At 35.6% G+C, this 13,973-nt stretch overlaps 1 protein-coding gene across 4 annotated transcripts in view; it reads left to right on the top strand.

The window, feature by feature from the left end:
• Positions 1-13,973, top strand: part of LOC113553759 (unconventional myosin-Va) — a 67,213-nt gene that overhangs the window by 47,659 nt on the left and 5,581 nt on the right. For 3 of the 4 annotated variants that reach the window (XM_026957262.1, XM_026957265.1, XM_026957261.1), the window contains 9 exons: positions 2,735-3,052; positions 5,169-5,479; positions 11,132-11,303; positions 11,488-11,660; positions 11,939-12,098; positions 12,204-12,320; positions 12,433-12,680; positions 12,872-13,171; positions 13,410-13,583. In XM_026957262.1, coding sequence (XP_026813063.1) covers positions 2,735-3,052; positions 5,169-5,479; positions 11,132-11,303; positions 11,488-11,660; positions 11,939-12,098; positions 12,204-12,320; positions 12,433-12,680; positions 12,872-13,171; positions 13,410-13,583 — 1,973 coding nt within the window. The remainder of the gene's footprint in view (positions 1-2,734; positions 3,053-5,168; positions 5,480-11,131; positions 11,304-11,487; positions 11,661-11,938; positions 12,099-12,203; positions 12,321-12,432; positions 12,681-12,871; positions 13,172-13,409; positions 13,584-13,973) is intronic. The other variant, XM_026957264.1, reaches the window with a different exon arrangement.

Genomic DNA, 13,973 nt, shown 5'->3' with positions numbered 1-13,973 from the left:
GAAATGCTCTGAATTGATCAATTTTTTGCTCGACCAGAGGCATATGAGTGTGTCCGTTGATCAATCTAAATAAACCTATTTTATTTAAAAGTTTATGTAGACAGTGGGATAATAAACAGTCTGATTTATTTACGGATACCCACGAGTCATATTACTAAGGAGTAAACACTTTCGAAATCATTAGATTCGCCATCGCTGTGCGTTAAAGGAAGTGATAATAAAGGTTAATACAACCATTCACGGATACACAGTTTTTCTAGACACAATGTATAACGCGTATAATCGTGTATAATATAACTTTATTTACCGGATTTACGGATGTGTCTAACTGTATAAGACGGTGGGCACCTAAAACGTGAAGAATACGTTTTCCGCGTAATGTAAACAGTCCTGCGTGCTACGGCTCATAGCAGGTTCGGTACTCGTTGTTAAAAACCGAAATAATTTATGAAATCATTACTCATAGTCGTCATTACGGACGGTTATAAATCTCTGCACTGCAGCGTATATCAAGTATATTATATTAATATTATTATGTAGTGACTCAATGCGGCGGCGTCGGTGGCGAATATAATGTATGGACCCCCAGCAGCCCGTGTCTGCCGGTACTACAGTGTTCAGCGTGTGTATGTACCTATACAACAGCCTCCGATATCGTTTTGTAGGCGACGTACGAAAAGATAATTTAGTGCGTTGAAAAGAAACGCGATTAGTGCGGGCACTGCAGCGAGATTGAGACCCGTTTCGGGTCCAGGCTTGACCTCCGCGCCCCGGTCACGTACCGCACGCGTCTGTAATATTCCCACGTCACTCGTTGCGATAATTTATCATAAAACTTAATGACCGACAAGGGGTTCAATCGTGCAACCGACGAGTTGGATGCAGGGGGAAGGGTCGACACTTCGAAATCAGCCTCAATCCAAATATGCGGTTGAATTTAACCCCCCACGTGACCGCGTGAGGTGAACTCGTTCGTCTACTTATGTGTTATAGTTCCACAAAGAAATATTAAGCGCATGTGCCCAATTCAACCACATTATTTACATTATAAAATTTTCAAAAAAAATTTTTTCCAAATAATGTGTGGTAAAATTGTTAGTATCATAAAGAACTCTGACTTAGAATTGAACTGAAAAGATCTGAGTGTAATCCAAAGAAGTAAAAAGAAATTAAATATGTTCAATAAAACCAAAAATCAAGTAATTTTTTTTCGAAACCGTTTATTACCAATATTGATAGTTACCCTTGATGTGAATTTTTTGAAAACTAATAGTAAAAATAAATTCAAAAATACACAATGTATAGAATATATAACTAAATACATATATATTATCATATTATATTTTTATAACTGCATGCATTGTTCTGTTTTAATGCATTTTGAATAAAAAATATTTCCTATAGGTTTTATCAGAACATGATGCAATATCGTCAAGGTATATCAGCTAATAGAGTTCAGCCCCATAAGTTTGAAGTTACCTATACCTAATATAAACAAGCATTTTCAACGTAATTGCAATATTTTTTAAAATTTAAATTTTTTGATAAAAACTTACGCATTTATAATTTTCAAAAACCGGTATTTGTTTTCGTTAATTTTGTAAACTTCTCGGCATATTAATACGGGTTTAACGAATACAATAATAATAGACGTTCTATCTGGACGAAATATCGCGCACGGCATTATATAGTTCAAAATCCAGATCACGCGGTGTATTCCGCGAGATTAATAAAAAAAAAAATCGGCTTGTATATATTAAAAAAATAGTCTTGTAATAACGTCGTCGCGACGACACGCGGTGCTGCATAATCCAAATAAATTAAAAACATTTCCATCTAATCTGCCGGTGCCGAGTCCTAAAGCACAGGTCCACAGGTATTATGTATAATAATAATATAACTCGCAGACTCTCTGGCCGTTCTATTATTTATGCGCATACGTTTATTTAAGTATAATAATTATAGATACGATATTTGTATTTTACACATAACACATGCTATGATTAATATTTAACATATTATTGTCGTGCAGCAGCAGCAGCAGTCGATTTTGCGTAAAGTATTTAAGTAGTATGTGTAAGTATATAATAATCACATTATAATCGTCCGCATTTTATTTTCAATCCATCTGACCAAATTTAACTACCTATTTATATTATTATTATTATTATGATCATAATCGAGATTTCACGCGACAACGACGGCGTCGTGGTGCTTGAGGTCGTATTTAATATTCATTATTATGCACAATATAATGTAGGTGCCCAATTCTTACATTTTCACAACTAGTATTGGCTCGAATATCGAAATAACCGTAAAACGTGTGATGATTAAAAATCAGGTTACTTTTATTTAATAAACCGAAAAATACCAAATATTTTTTAAAATAAAATCGTCGCCAGTTGCTTTTTATTTAAAAAAATATTGGTCGGCAAACACGTACCCTGCATAACCCAGTACCCACTGGCCACTACTCTACTTTGACAAGACTATAACTTTGCCTAAAGATATTATATTTTGTACAGCGATAGAATAGCCATGGCTCACGAGTCAATAGCCACGATTCTGATGAATAATTAGTACGAGTGTATTGTCAAATATTGTCTTTTTAATTTTTTATCGATTTTATTTTAATAATCGACAAAAACGAGATTTAATAACATTTTCATGTGTTATATATTTAGCATTTCGAGCAAAGTATTAATGGTACAATTTTTTTTCTTTGCTCTTTCAGACGCGTCCTGTTCAAACGAGGCTGTGCACTTGCAACAACGGTTGCGAAGTCTAAGCACCGAGTTGGTCACACTCCGGAACAGTTTGAACCAGGGCCAAGGAGCGGCAGCGGCGCACGGTGGCCAGGGTTGTCCTCAGCCGGCTGCTATCAAACAATCTCCCGGATCGAATTTCGCCGGAAACAACAATAATAACAGCAACAACAACAACAATAACACCATACTGGCCGCCGGTAAGTCCGCACCTAGCAGCCCATCGAAGTCTACGTTACCACCTCCAGTGTTGCCGAGGACTTCGTTGCCCACTTTACCCGTTTCAGGTACTATATTCAACGATAAATTGTGACAGAACTTGTGCCAAACGCGTAGTGAAAATAACCACAAATAACATAAGATAAATATTATCGTGAGCCCATTTGCAAAATAAACGTCTTGCAAAAATGTCTTTTATATCATATTACGAACGGCGATACTCGATATCATACCTATATATGTTATTACTTATTATATACGCGTATGCCACGCGTCGTATATTATTCGCTTTTACAGTTTTACGACGCTCGAGGCTTTTAAAATTCGAATAAATTTACAGTGCGGTTTATTGTACACATTACGCATATTATTGTTAGGTATATTATTTGTGGCCGTCGAAAAGCGTTTATATATTAGGATAACAATACTGTAGTAGTGTATATAGCGAATGCACGACGTCGAATGAAATTCGACACGAGCAATATTTTCTTATGGATTCGGCGTATGTTGTACACATATTACAAAAATATTTATCACCTATTTGGCCGAAGTTTATATACAAATAATACACAATAGTATCTATCGTCCATGTAACAAAATAATTAAGACATGATAATTGAAAAACAAACCCATTTTAAATTATTACAAAACTAAATTGTGTACAATTTAATAATCAAAATGGTCGTATCCATGACGTATTTATAACGTAATATAATTGTTTTCATCGTTATTGAGCACAAAAAACCAAGAACAGTCGTCATAGAATTGGCTTTTCAAATTTTCGGTGCATACAATACCTATATAGTACGTATATTTCAGTAGATATATAATCGATTATAATTTTTTTCCCACCCCCCCCCCCTCAAGACCTGTGTCCGATACCGCACCGCCGTACTTGAAATATCTATGATGCGATATAAACACGACGTAAGTTATGATGGCGATCCGAGTGCGTAATAACGTCGGTAATTACTCCATCAACCAAAAGTCGGACATAATAATATTATAATATCCTATTAATACGAACCGTCCGTCCCGCGCGTGGATAATAATATATCCATTATATGTAGCAACGTGCATTATGTTAAACGTGTATATAGTAATAATTATACCTTTAGTGAAATTAATTTCCTCGTACTCAACGACAACAACTACAATAGTATAAATAATAATTATTATCATTATTTTATTTATTTTGTAACGTAATGATCATCAGCTGGTGCTTTTATTATTTAATGATGGTACATCATCCTATACTATGGGAAAAAATGGTTGTATAATAACTGTGGAGTTGTGAGTTGCAAAGTAATAATTAAAATTTAAAAGTATAATCGCATCCTGCAGAAGAACACTTAGCTATGGTTATAATATGATTGCAGTAGTGACTATATAGCTGCAGCGGTGGCGGTGTGTTGTACGAGGATAATAATATCGAGTATACTGTATAATTCACACGAATACAGTTCGTTTGATTTTCCTGATATGAAATCGTGTGCTAACGGTGCAATATAGGCATTAATAAGCGTATACGTTGTAACACTATAATATAATGCCTATAACTTATCGGACAACAAGCGACGAATATAAATATTACTACTTAGGTATCTAGCTGTATATAATAGACTTATAAGTTACGACTAAATCGTCATATTATATTCATGTTGTATTATAATATAATATGTAAATTATTAATAGGTATACGCATGGAAAAATATTTGGTTTTCAACGTGAAAAATGATTGTGCAATTTGTCAAATTTTTATAGTTTAAAAAATAACGAGCATGTCATTAATCACGACGCTTTATTATCATATTATAATAACGTAACATACGTATTTTCAAAATAAGTATAAATTGATTTTTGGAGAACCAATTCAAAACCATTTCACATTAAACGAAAAGTCATAATAATTCCCACGTAAAGCCGTTTGTATTGATGTCTGTATAGACATATATAAGACGTCTTCATATGAAAAAAATAATAATAAGACGTATATTAATTATACCTGTTGATTTTATTTAAGATTTTTTTTGTTTTTCAAATACATTTAGAAAATATTTTATCGTTATACGCGAAAAAATATATAGCACATATAATAACACCATCAGCTATTTTCAAATACCTAACTAAATTGTGAAATATGTACTCAAATTATATTTACAATGTGTTTTTAACTGTGCGCAGATAAACTGTTCAAGGGCAAAGAAGAATCGCAAAACGGCGGCCAAGCTGCCACCGCCGTTGCAAAATGTCTAAATGCTACGCAGTCGGCGACTTCGACGACCGCAGTGGCAACGCAGCAAAAGACTGAATCGAATCACCAGCGGACACACCGCCGGTCGTTCCATGGACCGCCGACGGCCGCCGGAAACGGACCCGGCAGCAACGGATCGACCGCGGGCGGAGGCGGTGACTTAATCCATCTCCCCGGGCCGTTGACCGAGGATGCCGTGCTCAAGGCGCTGCAAAGTCGGTTCTGCGCCACGCAAATGTTTGTGAGTACCTAAAATATTTATTTATTTTTCGTCTCAACATAAATGTTGTATTATTATATAATCCGACCTTTGGAATTCACAAAAGATGCATAAACTAAAATAATAAACGTATCTCATGTGAAAACGGTAAATCACGTGAAATTTAAATTTTAAACTTTGTGTGAAGCATGAAGTTCTGATGGATTAAAATGTATGAATTATAATTGCAATATTATTAAAAATTCTTCCGATCGAATAGCATACGGACGAGAGTAGTATTTACGAAAGACGGCTGTGGCGAATACTGTCCGATTATGAGTGTTCGAGTAGTCTCGATTTCTAATTGAAAAATCGTTGCGATGATTGGCACACTGCAGTTTTATTTTTATCGCGATCCGCGGGTGCATAGTAAAACCAAATGACGTTTCATTAGCACACAATATAAGTATGGTACATTATCATTTAGACCTGAAAAAACGCGAACTCCGTAAGGTGCAGTACGTACACTGCGTACCTTACCATACTACCTTGAACCTCTAGACCTCAAAACCTCTGGGCCCATGGGAACTGAACGGGTACATGTATATACGGGCGCGCGCGATACTTTTACGTACAGCGTGATTTTTTTTTTTTTTTATTATTACACCGTGACCCAGGTGATACGCCCGCGAATCACTGTGATGTATCGTAAGATTTAACTTCTTTAAATCTTTTCAACGCCGTCGTACACGACACGTCATACCTGCAGTATATATAGCACCACTTCACAAGCGTAGTCTGTTGAATTCCAATAATTCCATATGTATTTTTATTTTTTTTTAAATTTCAACTGTTTTCACCGTCAGTCTTCAAAAGTATAACAAATAACGAAATCATACAATTAAAACACGCAGAACATAATTGTTTATATCCGGCCTCTTGTTCGCGATAAATGTGTATCACTCGGTGTATATTATAGGTACATCTCTAATTATTTATTATACTTAGATGTGTACGCTTATTGTACGGATACGTCGGATACTGTCTACACGGTTCATATATTGTGTGTATATATAATATACGTGTATATTACCCGTGAAGAGGTTTTTTTTATTAGGCGTTTGGATCCGGTTGATGGGAGGGGATCACGAGATTTTTTTTCATATCTCTTATCGACCGACACCGATCTCTAGCGGGTGGCGATTTCGTGATTTTCGTTTACCCGCACCTTGTTCATACCCCCCGCTGCACGATCTCTTCGTTAGTATATTATTATATACATAGACATGCAGTTTGCAGTGTATAATGTATATACATAGTGTTTGAAAGGTTTGGCGCGTATCCATTTCCAAACACGTATCGCTAAACATTCGTATAATAGTCCACTTGTGAATGGACATTTTTACGGAATTTAATTTTATTACGTAGCTGAACTGCACAAATTTCTTAGGACAGTTCGCACGTACAGATCATATTGTATTACATTTTACTGTTCTCGAAGGCTAAACTCATCGGTTTTCGGTCTCTAATATGTACCTAATCCTTCTGCTGTACTAACCTCGCGCGTCTTAGACTAGATAAATTCAACCCGTTTTATCACACGACCATCGAACTTTTACGTAAAATAGATAGGTACATTATTACGTGCAAACAGCTTTAAACCGAGAAACGTATATAATTATCGGATCATTATAACATTATTATTTTATATTGTGTTCACTCGTAGTCACGAGGAAAATACACATGAATAATATCGTCTGGTATAATATAGTTTCTGCATATAATTCCATTGTTGTTATTATATTATTTTTTTGTCTTAAAAATGTATGTATAACAATCAAATAATAATAATTAACTAACGCCTGCCGTTTATTGTGTGAAAACTTCAAACCTCTTGCTACCGGTCGTGTGTGATGGAATACAATCGCCGAAATTGTTAAATTTCGCAGGTGTGCTCGTGATTATTATCCTCCTTGCAGTAGTGTTTATGGTGTAAAGTAGGCGGTTCGGGGCCCGAACTACCCTCTTCAAAAATAGGTCACTGAAATACAGGAATGGTGATAATGTGAGTAGAGATTCCCGTCACACATATACAATACAAATATAATAGTTTATAAAAATCAAAGAACACAGGTAATGCCATAATTTCATAAAATGTCTAAAACAAATAATTTAATATTACTTAAAAAATTAATAAATTATTCAATATTTGGAGAAAAATATAGACTTGATTCTAATCAAAAAAAAAATATGTATTGTCAAAAATTAAAAGTATATACATTTTTTTTTAAAAAAAAAAGCTAGGAATATGACCTCCAACTATCCACAGAAATCCCTCGACGTTTCTCTTAGCCGTATTTCGAATAAAAGTACAAAACCTTATCATCGGTAAATAAAAATATTGTTTGTCAAAACTCAGAAGCTTCAGTTTTGTTAAGCATCGTGGCCAACCTTACATATCATGGATACCCATTAAGTTAATGTAACAATAAAGTGCAATGAAATAAATTTTTCGTATCAAATTATCATAATATACTAATACTAATATATCTATAGACTCTCGAGCAAGGATCAAATATAATTTATTCGACGTATTATTTACATAGACCGTATGCATATTATACACGCATACACGAGTGGTAAGTACACCTTTGCCTCATCCGCGCTCCGTTCACATATTACGTTTTCACGTGCGTACAAAATTACAAAATACAAATGCAGCGCATTGATATTTGAAGTAATAAAACCGTGGCGGTGTTATCGTTTTGTCTCGTCGCGTTCGTAAAAAAGTATAATAATGTGTACGACCCTCGTAACATTATTTTATGTGTATAAGCGTTATGTGTGCGCGGCTAAACAAACACGGCCGTATACTATGGATCTACTGTAACAATATTATAATATTATACAGGTAACAGGTGTCATACAGGTGTCGTGAATACTGTCTATACCTTAACAGTTTTCCAGCGCGCCGCGGTTCGTGATCAATAATATCGTTATCACGTCGAGTGAACTCACGTATAATATATTAGGTTACGTAGGTGTGATGATGATGATGACGACGACGGCGGCGGCGGAAGATTTCACTCTATAGCCTATGGTGTGTTATAGTTGTGGTATTTTCGAACACGCGCGTCAAACCGTCGTTATAATAATAATATAATAATTATGTGCGCGCCTCACGCACACGCGACGCTAGCACACGCGAACACCCTATGCGCGTAACGTATGTACAGGGTGTGTCAATGTGTCGACAGATGACGGGAATTCGTTCTTTAAAAAACAACGTGTTATAGTATTGTGTTTCGAGAAGTTATATAGATATAGGCAATCGGTAAGCCCACCACAGCCGATACAACATATTGTATTAGATTGCATCCGGCAAATCGTGCATCCGTCTATCGTATTATACGCCCGGGCCTTTCGTCGATCTAAAAAACCACCAATTTCCGAAATTCGATACCTTTAACCACGACGTTTTTCGATACAGCCAGGAGGATGTATTTTTCTCGTTTCGACTATCGCGTAATCGCGAACGGTGTACACACGTATCACATTTGAATCTACTGCAAAATAGATTAATATTAATTGTTATCCTGCAAAAAATTCTCTCTATATATATATGTACCTAAGTATATTACGAACACTGTCATTGCCCGTAAGAAATCTGCTAGAAGATAAATAATCTACCTACCTTATTGTGTTCATGGTATAATTATAATAATTTTGTGTTACGAAAAAATGTTCTCAATTATAAATTTGTCTTTTAAACACCGCTGTACATAATACAGTACAAAAATTAATAATTTAGTTAATAAATAGATAACAAAAATATTATAAGTAACAGAAATATTACAGAATATACCTACAAATGAATGAAATTAATTATTTAAATATATTTATCATTTATTTTTTAATATATGCACAAAAAAAACTCTTGTATACTCTATAACTCTATAACTCTTATATGTTATTAAAATTTAAAAATCAACGTTCTGTATAATATTAATAGTAGACATCATATGTATATTAGAGGTAAACTTTAACGTGTAATACGTGCTAGAATTTTTACATACGGATCCGTCTGTAGATTAAAATCAAAATTTTGGGACCGTTGAAAACACGTGCAAATTTCGTATGCATCAATATTACTCTATTCGATGTCTTATGGTGAATTGGTAACAAATTTAAAAACATTTATATATGATTTATGTTTATATTTTACAAAGTAATAAGTCGAGTATGTATTTTAGCAACTGAATAATGTGTTTATATTTAGATCTCTAATTACATTAATAATTGACGATCACATCCGTAAAAAGTCGTCGGGGGAGAGGTGAGTGCATTCCAATCAGTGGCGGCGATATACTCGCGCACTGTGTATATACCATAATATATATAATATCTGTATATACGTACACGGGTACCTACTAGTACGACGAATACGTCTTGTATAATAATAATAATGACGATAGTAATAAATAATAATATAACCGTCGCTGATTATTACTATTATGTATATATTTTATATATTTATATCGATTTACCTGTGCGCGTCGTATACGCTGCACGCCCGGAGGCGACGTCCGATGGATCTTTTGCGACTCCGGCGGTGGAAGGGAGCGGTGGTGACTGTACTACGTATATATTATGATAAAACGATAATTACAATATACATACAGTAAATATATAGGATGTGAAATTAAAAACCTAAATCGGGTATACCTGCGCCCAGTGCACACACGCACATACGCACACACACACACACACACACGCGCACATGTGTGTGTGCCTGCACGTACGAAAGTATATTATATTATATGTATAGGATCTTGCCCTCGGGACGAAGCTATTAAGCATCGACGTTCAATAAAAAATATTTATAAATATGTATATATATATATATATACGTATACAGTCGGGCTGCAGGGCGGGCTCCTCGAATTCGACGCCGGCGGATTTGACGAGAAACCCCTAATTTGTTCGCCAAGCCGAAACGAATTATTATACGTACGAGCACGCGCGCGATCGTGTGCGTGTGTGTGTACTTACCAGAAAACGACAAAAATAAAAATAATAATCCATGAGAAATTAATTTTCCAAACCGAAAGTACTTTTTTATTAATATGCTCTGCTAGAGTTATAACGAAAACCTATATATGTATATATATACATGACACATATAATAATAGTAGTTCCTATATACTTGATATTACTTTTTGTTGTTTTTTTCATGTGGGGGAAATCGAAAGAGGCTTTGTCCGAAACTTTGGACGGTATAAACACGTGATTGTAATGTACTCATTAGTTATTTTATTAAAAATTAACGAATATAATATTATACGTATAGATATTGTCGTATTATAATCTCTTCTGCCTCTATATCACAGTAGTGTAAAATTACTCGTTTTCAAAACGAGTTGATTAAAAACTTAAAATTCCAATTATAGCTGTAGTAAAATAACATTCCGATTTATATTCGAATAGTTTTCTTGAATATTAAATAATATGTAACAAAATATCGTATAATATCGTCTGTCGGACAAATACACGCGAACCGCTATCGTTTTTCCAAGACGCCGCCAACTCGATCGGCGGAGGATTTGAAATTATTTTTTTTTTTAACATTCGCGAAACGAATCCAAAGCAAAATAAACTTGGTGTTTCATGTTTCGTGATTTGTGCTTGTTGCAGACCAACGTAGGACCAATTCTGTTGTGTATGAACTCGTACAAAGACATCGGCAATCCGATGACGCTCACCAGTATGAGAGGCGCTACACTAGACTTAAAGTTGCACAAGGTAATTCTGGACGCGGTGAGACAGCAGACCGAATCCGGATATCCACAGGCGATCATACTGTCTGGTTAGTATATATTGTGTTGTTGCATGCTATTATTACAAGTTATTGTCGACTCCTCACAAGTTAGGAAACATCTCACCTATCCTACCGAACCTTCGAGTACGGTTAAAAATAAATAAACATCAAGTACCGTACAAAGAAATATTGTTTTATAACGTTGTTGTGACGATGGGACTTTTGTTTAAAGGTGTTAGTGGTTCTGGTAAGACGTACGCTTCGATGTTACTACTGAGACAGTTGTTCGACGTAGCCGGAGGTGGACCTGAAACGGACGCTTTCAAACATCTGGCCGCCGCGTTCACCGTTCTGAGGTCATTGGGATCCGCCAAAACGTCTTCGAATTCGGAATCTAGTCGAATCGTAAGTCGTGACAAATACGTAATATTACTCTAATATTTATTTCAGATGATTTTTAGTGTACATTTACCCACTTTCACGCTTGAATTTTTTACAATTTTTGAAATTTCAAAGTATACATTTTAAAATACTTCATAAATGTTTTAGTAGGCATTTAAAAATTGTAGTCTTGTAGTCTACTATTGTCATGTATTATGGTGTTTAAAAACTGTGCGGGATAAAAATCTCGTTGAAAAATAATTTAATGTGTACAACGATCGTTTATGACATTTTTTTTCCAGGGTCATTTCATTGAAGTACAAGTAACCGACGGTGCTCTATACAGGACTAAAATACACTGTTATTTCTTGGACCAAACCCGAGTAGTACACCCTCTGCCAAACGAAAAAAACTATCATATATTTTACCAGATGCTAGCCGGTCTATCTCAGGAAGAAAGAGGTGGGTCCTGTTATAGAGGGTCTTCGTATATATTATAATATAATATATAGTTCTTGCCGTTACAACTAGTTAAAAAATAATATTCATATTGTATTTCATTTTCAGTGAAATTAAACTTGGAAGGATATTCGCCGTCTAATCTCCAGTACCTGATGCAAGGCGACACCAGACAGGATGAAGCCGAAGACGCTATTAGATTTCAATCGTGGAAATCGTGCTTAGGTATGTGCCTATAACATAACTATGCGTATATACAACGTTTAAAAACAAACAATCGTGATGTTAATAGTTCTCATCGTAATATTATAATATGGTTCGTTTTCTGTTCACACAGGTCTCCTCGGCATTCCATTCATGGACGTCGTGAGGGTTTTAGCCGCGGTGCTGCTTTTGGGCAACGTTAATTTCGTCGACAACGGATCTGGCGAGGTAGTGGCTAAGGGCGAAACCGAATTGGCGTCAGTGGCCCGACTACTGGGCATCACGTTCCCGTCGCTCTTCCGCGGCATCACCACCAGGACACATTCAGAAACTACCCGGGGGAACACCCAACTGATAAAAACGACTTGCGACGCAAACACAGTAAGTCAATCAACATGAAGCATAGTTTTATTTAACATTATTGGGTATGATACGTCACTACGATGTGGCATCGAGTTTTACAAATTACATATTATAATGTGTAGTAGAAAACGTAGAAAAAGTTAAAATTTTCAAATTATTACACTTGGGTAAGTGCAGCTTTTTACATATATCTTTTGCTCGTTCCACAGGCCAATTCGATTAGAGATTCTCTGGCCAAGGCGTTGTACTGCAGGACGGTGGCGACTATCGTGCGCCGAGCGAACAGTCTGAAACGACTAGGTTCGACATTGGGCACGTTGAGCAGCGATTCCAACGATTCGGTTCACAATCAGGCCGAGGTCGCCAGTCAGCACGCTTCCACCATCGGCACGGCCGGTTCCAAGTCGAGCAAGTCGATGGCCGCGCTCAACAATGCCGTGAACATCGCTAGGCATGCCACGGACGGGTCCATCGGGATATTGGACATGTTCGGGTTCGAAGAACCAAAAGTACGTAGTGATACGATATCAGTATTCGAGGTATCTATATATACCTACTATATTGTAGCCTCACAAAAACGAACGAGTGTTGATGATTAATTTTTTAATATCGCTTAGAATAAATTGTGAGATTAGAGTTTATTTTAGATTGGGTGGGCATGGAAATAAATAAGTTGGTACTAGATAATTTTATACTTCGTAATTGGATATACGCATAAAATAATAATCACCTAATCGAAATTTACAGCCAAGTCAACTCGAACACTTGTGTATCAATCTTTGCGCCGAGACGATGCAGCATTTCTACAATACACATATATTCAAATCCAGCATCGAATCCTGTCGCGACGAGGGGATACACTGCGACGTGGAAGTCGATTACGTCGACAACGTTCCCTGCATAGATCTCATATCTTCGTTGGTGAGTAAACCTATTTTTGTGTACGTATACTTTACTTATCGAAACAACTTACCATATTGAGACTGCCCGCGTCGACGAGTTAACTAATTTAATTGATTCGGATTATACTAACTTAAATTAATTGATTTCCGCGTTGGCCACGTTGGTATAAAAGTAACACAATCATTTTTCAATTGGCCCAATTGAATTTAATTTTTAATTTTCATTACTCGTTAGTCGTTATTAAAAAAATATACTATTCATTTTTTTCCTTATACTTTGTATGTAAAGTTTTAAATAATACATATTATAATAACATTCAAAAATAAATATATTAGTATATTACTATGTGAAATTGGCGTACAATCTAAATAATTTTCTATTTGATTATCTGTTAATGAAATAGAAAAA

This window comes from Rhopalosiphum maidis, chromosome 2 (genome assembly GCF_003676215.2).
Source record: "Rhopalosiphum maidis isolate BTI-1 chromosome 2, ASM367621v3, whole genome shotgun sequence".
Classification (NCBI taxonomy): Eukaryota; Metazoa; Arthropoda; class Insecta; order Hemiptera; family Aphididae; genus Rhopalosiphum; species Rhopalosiphum maidis.
This window is presented reverse-complemented; position numbering and strand designations above follow the sequence as displayed.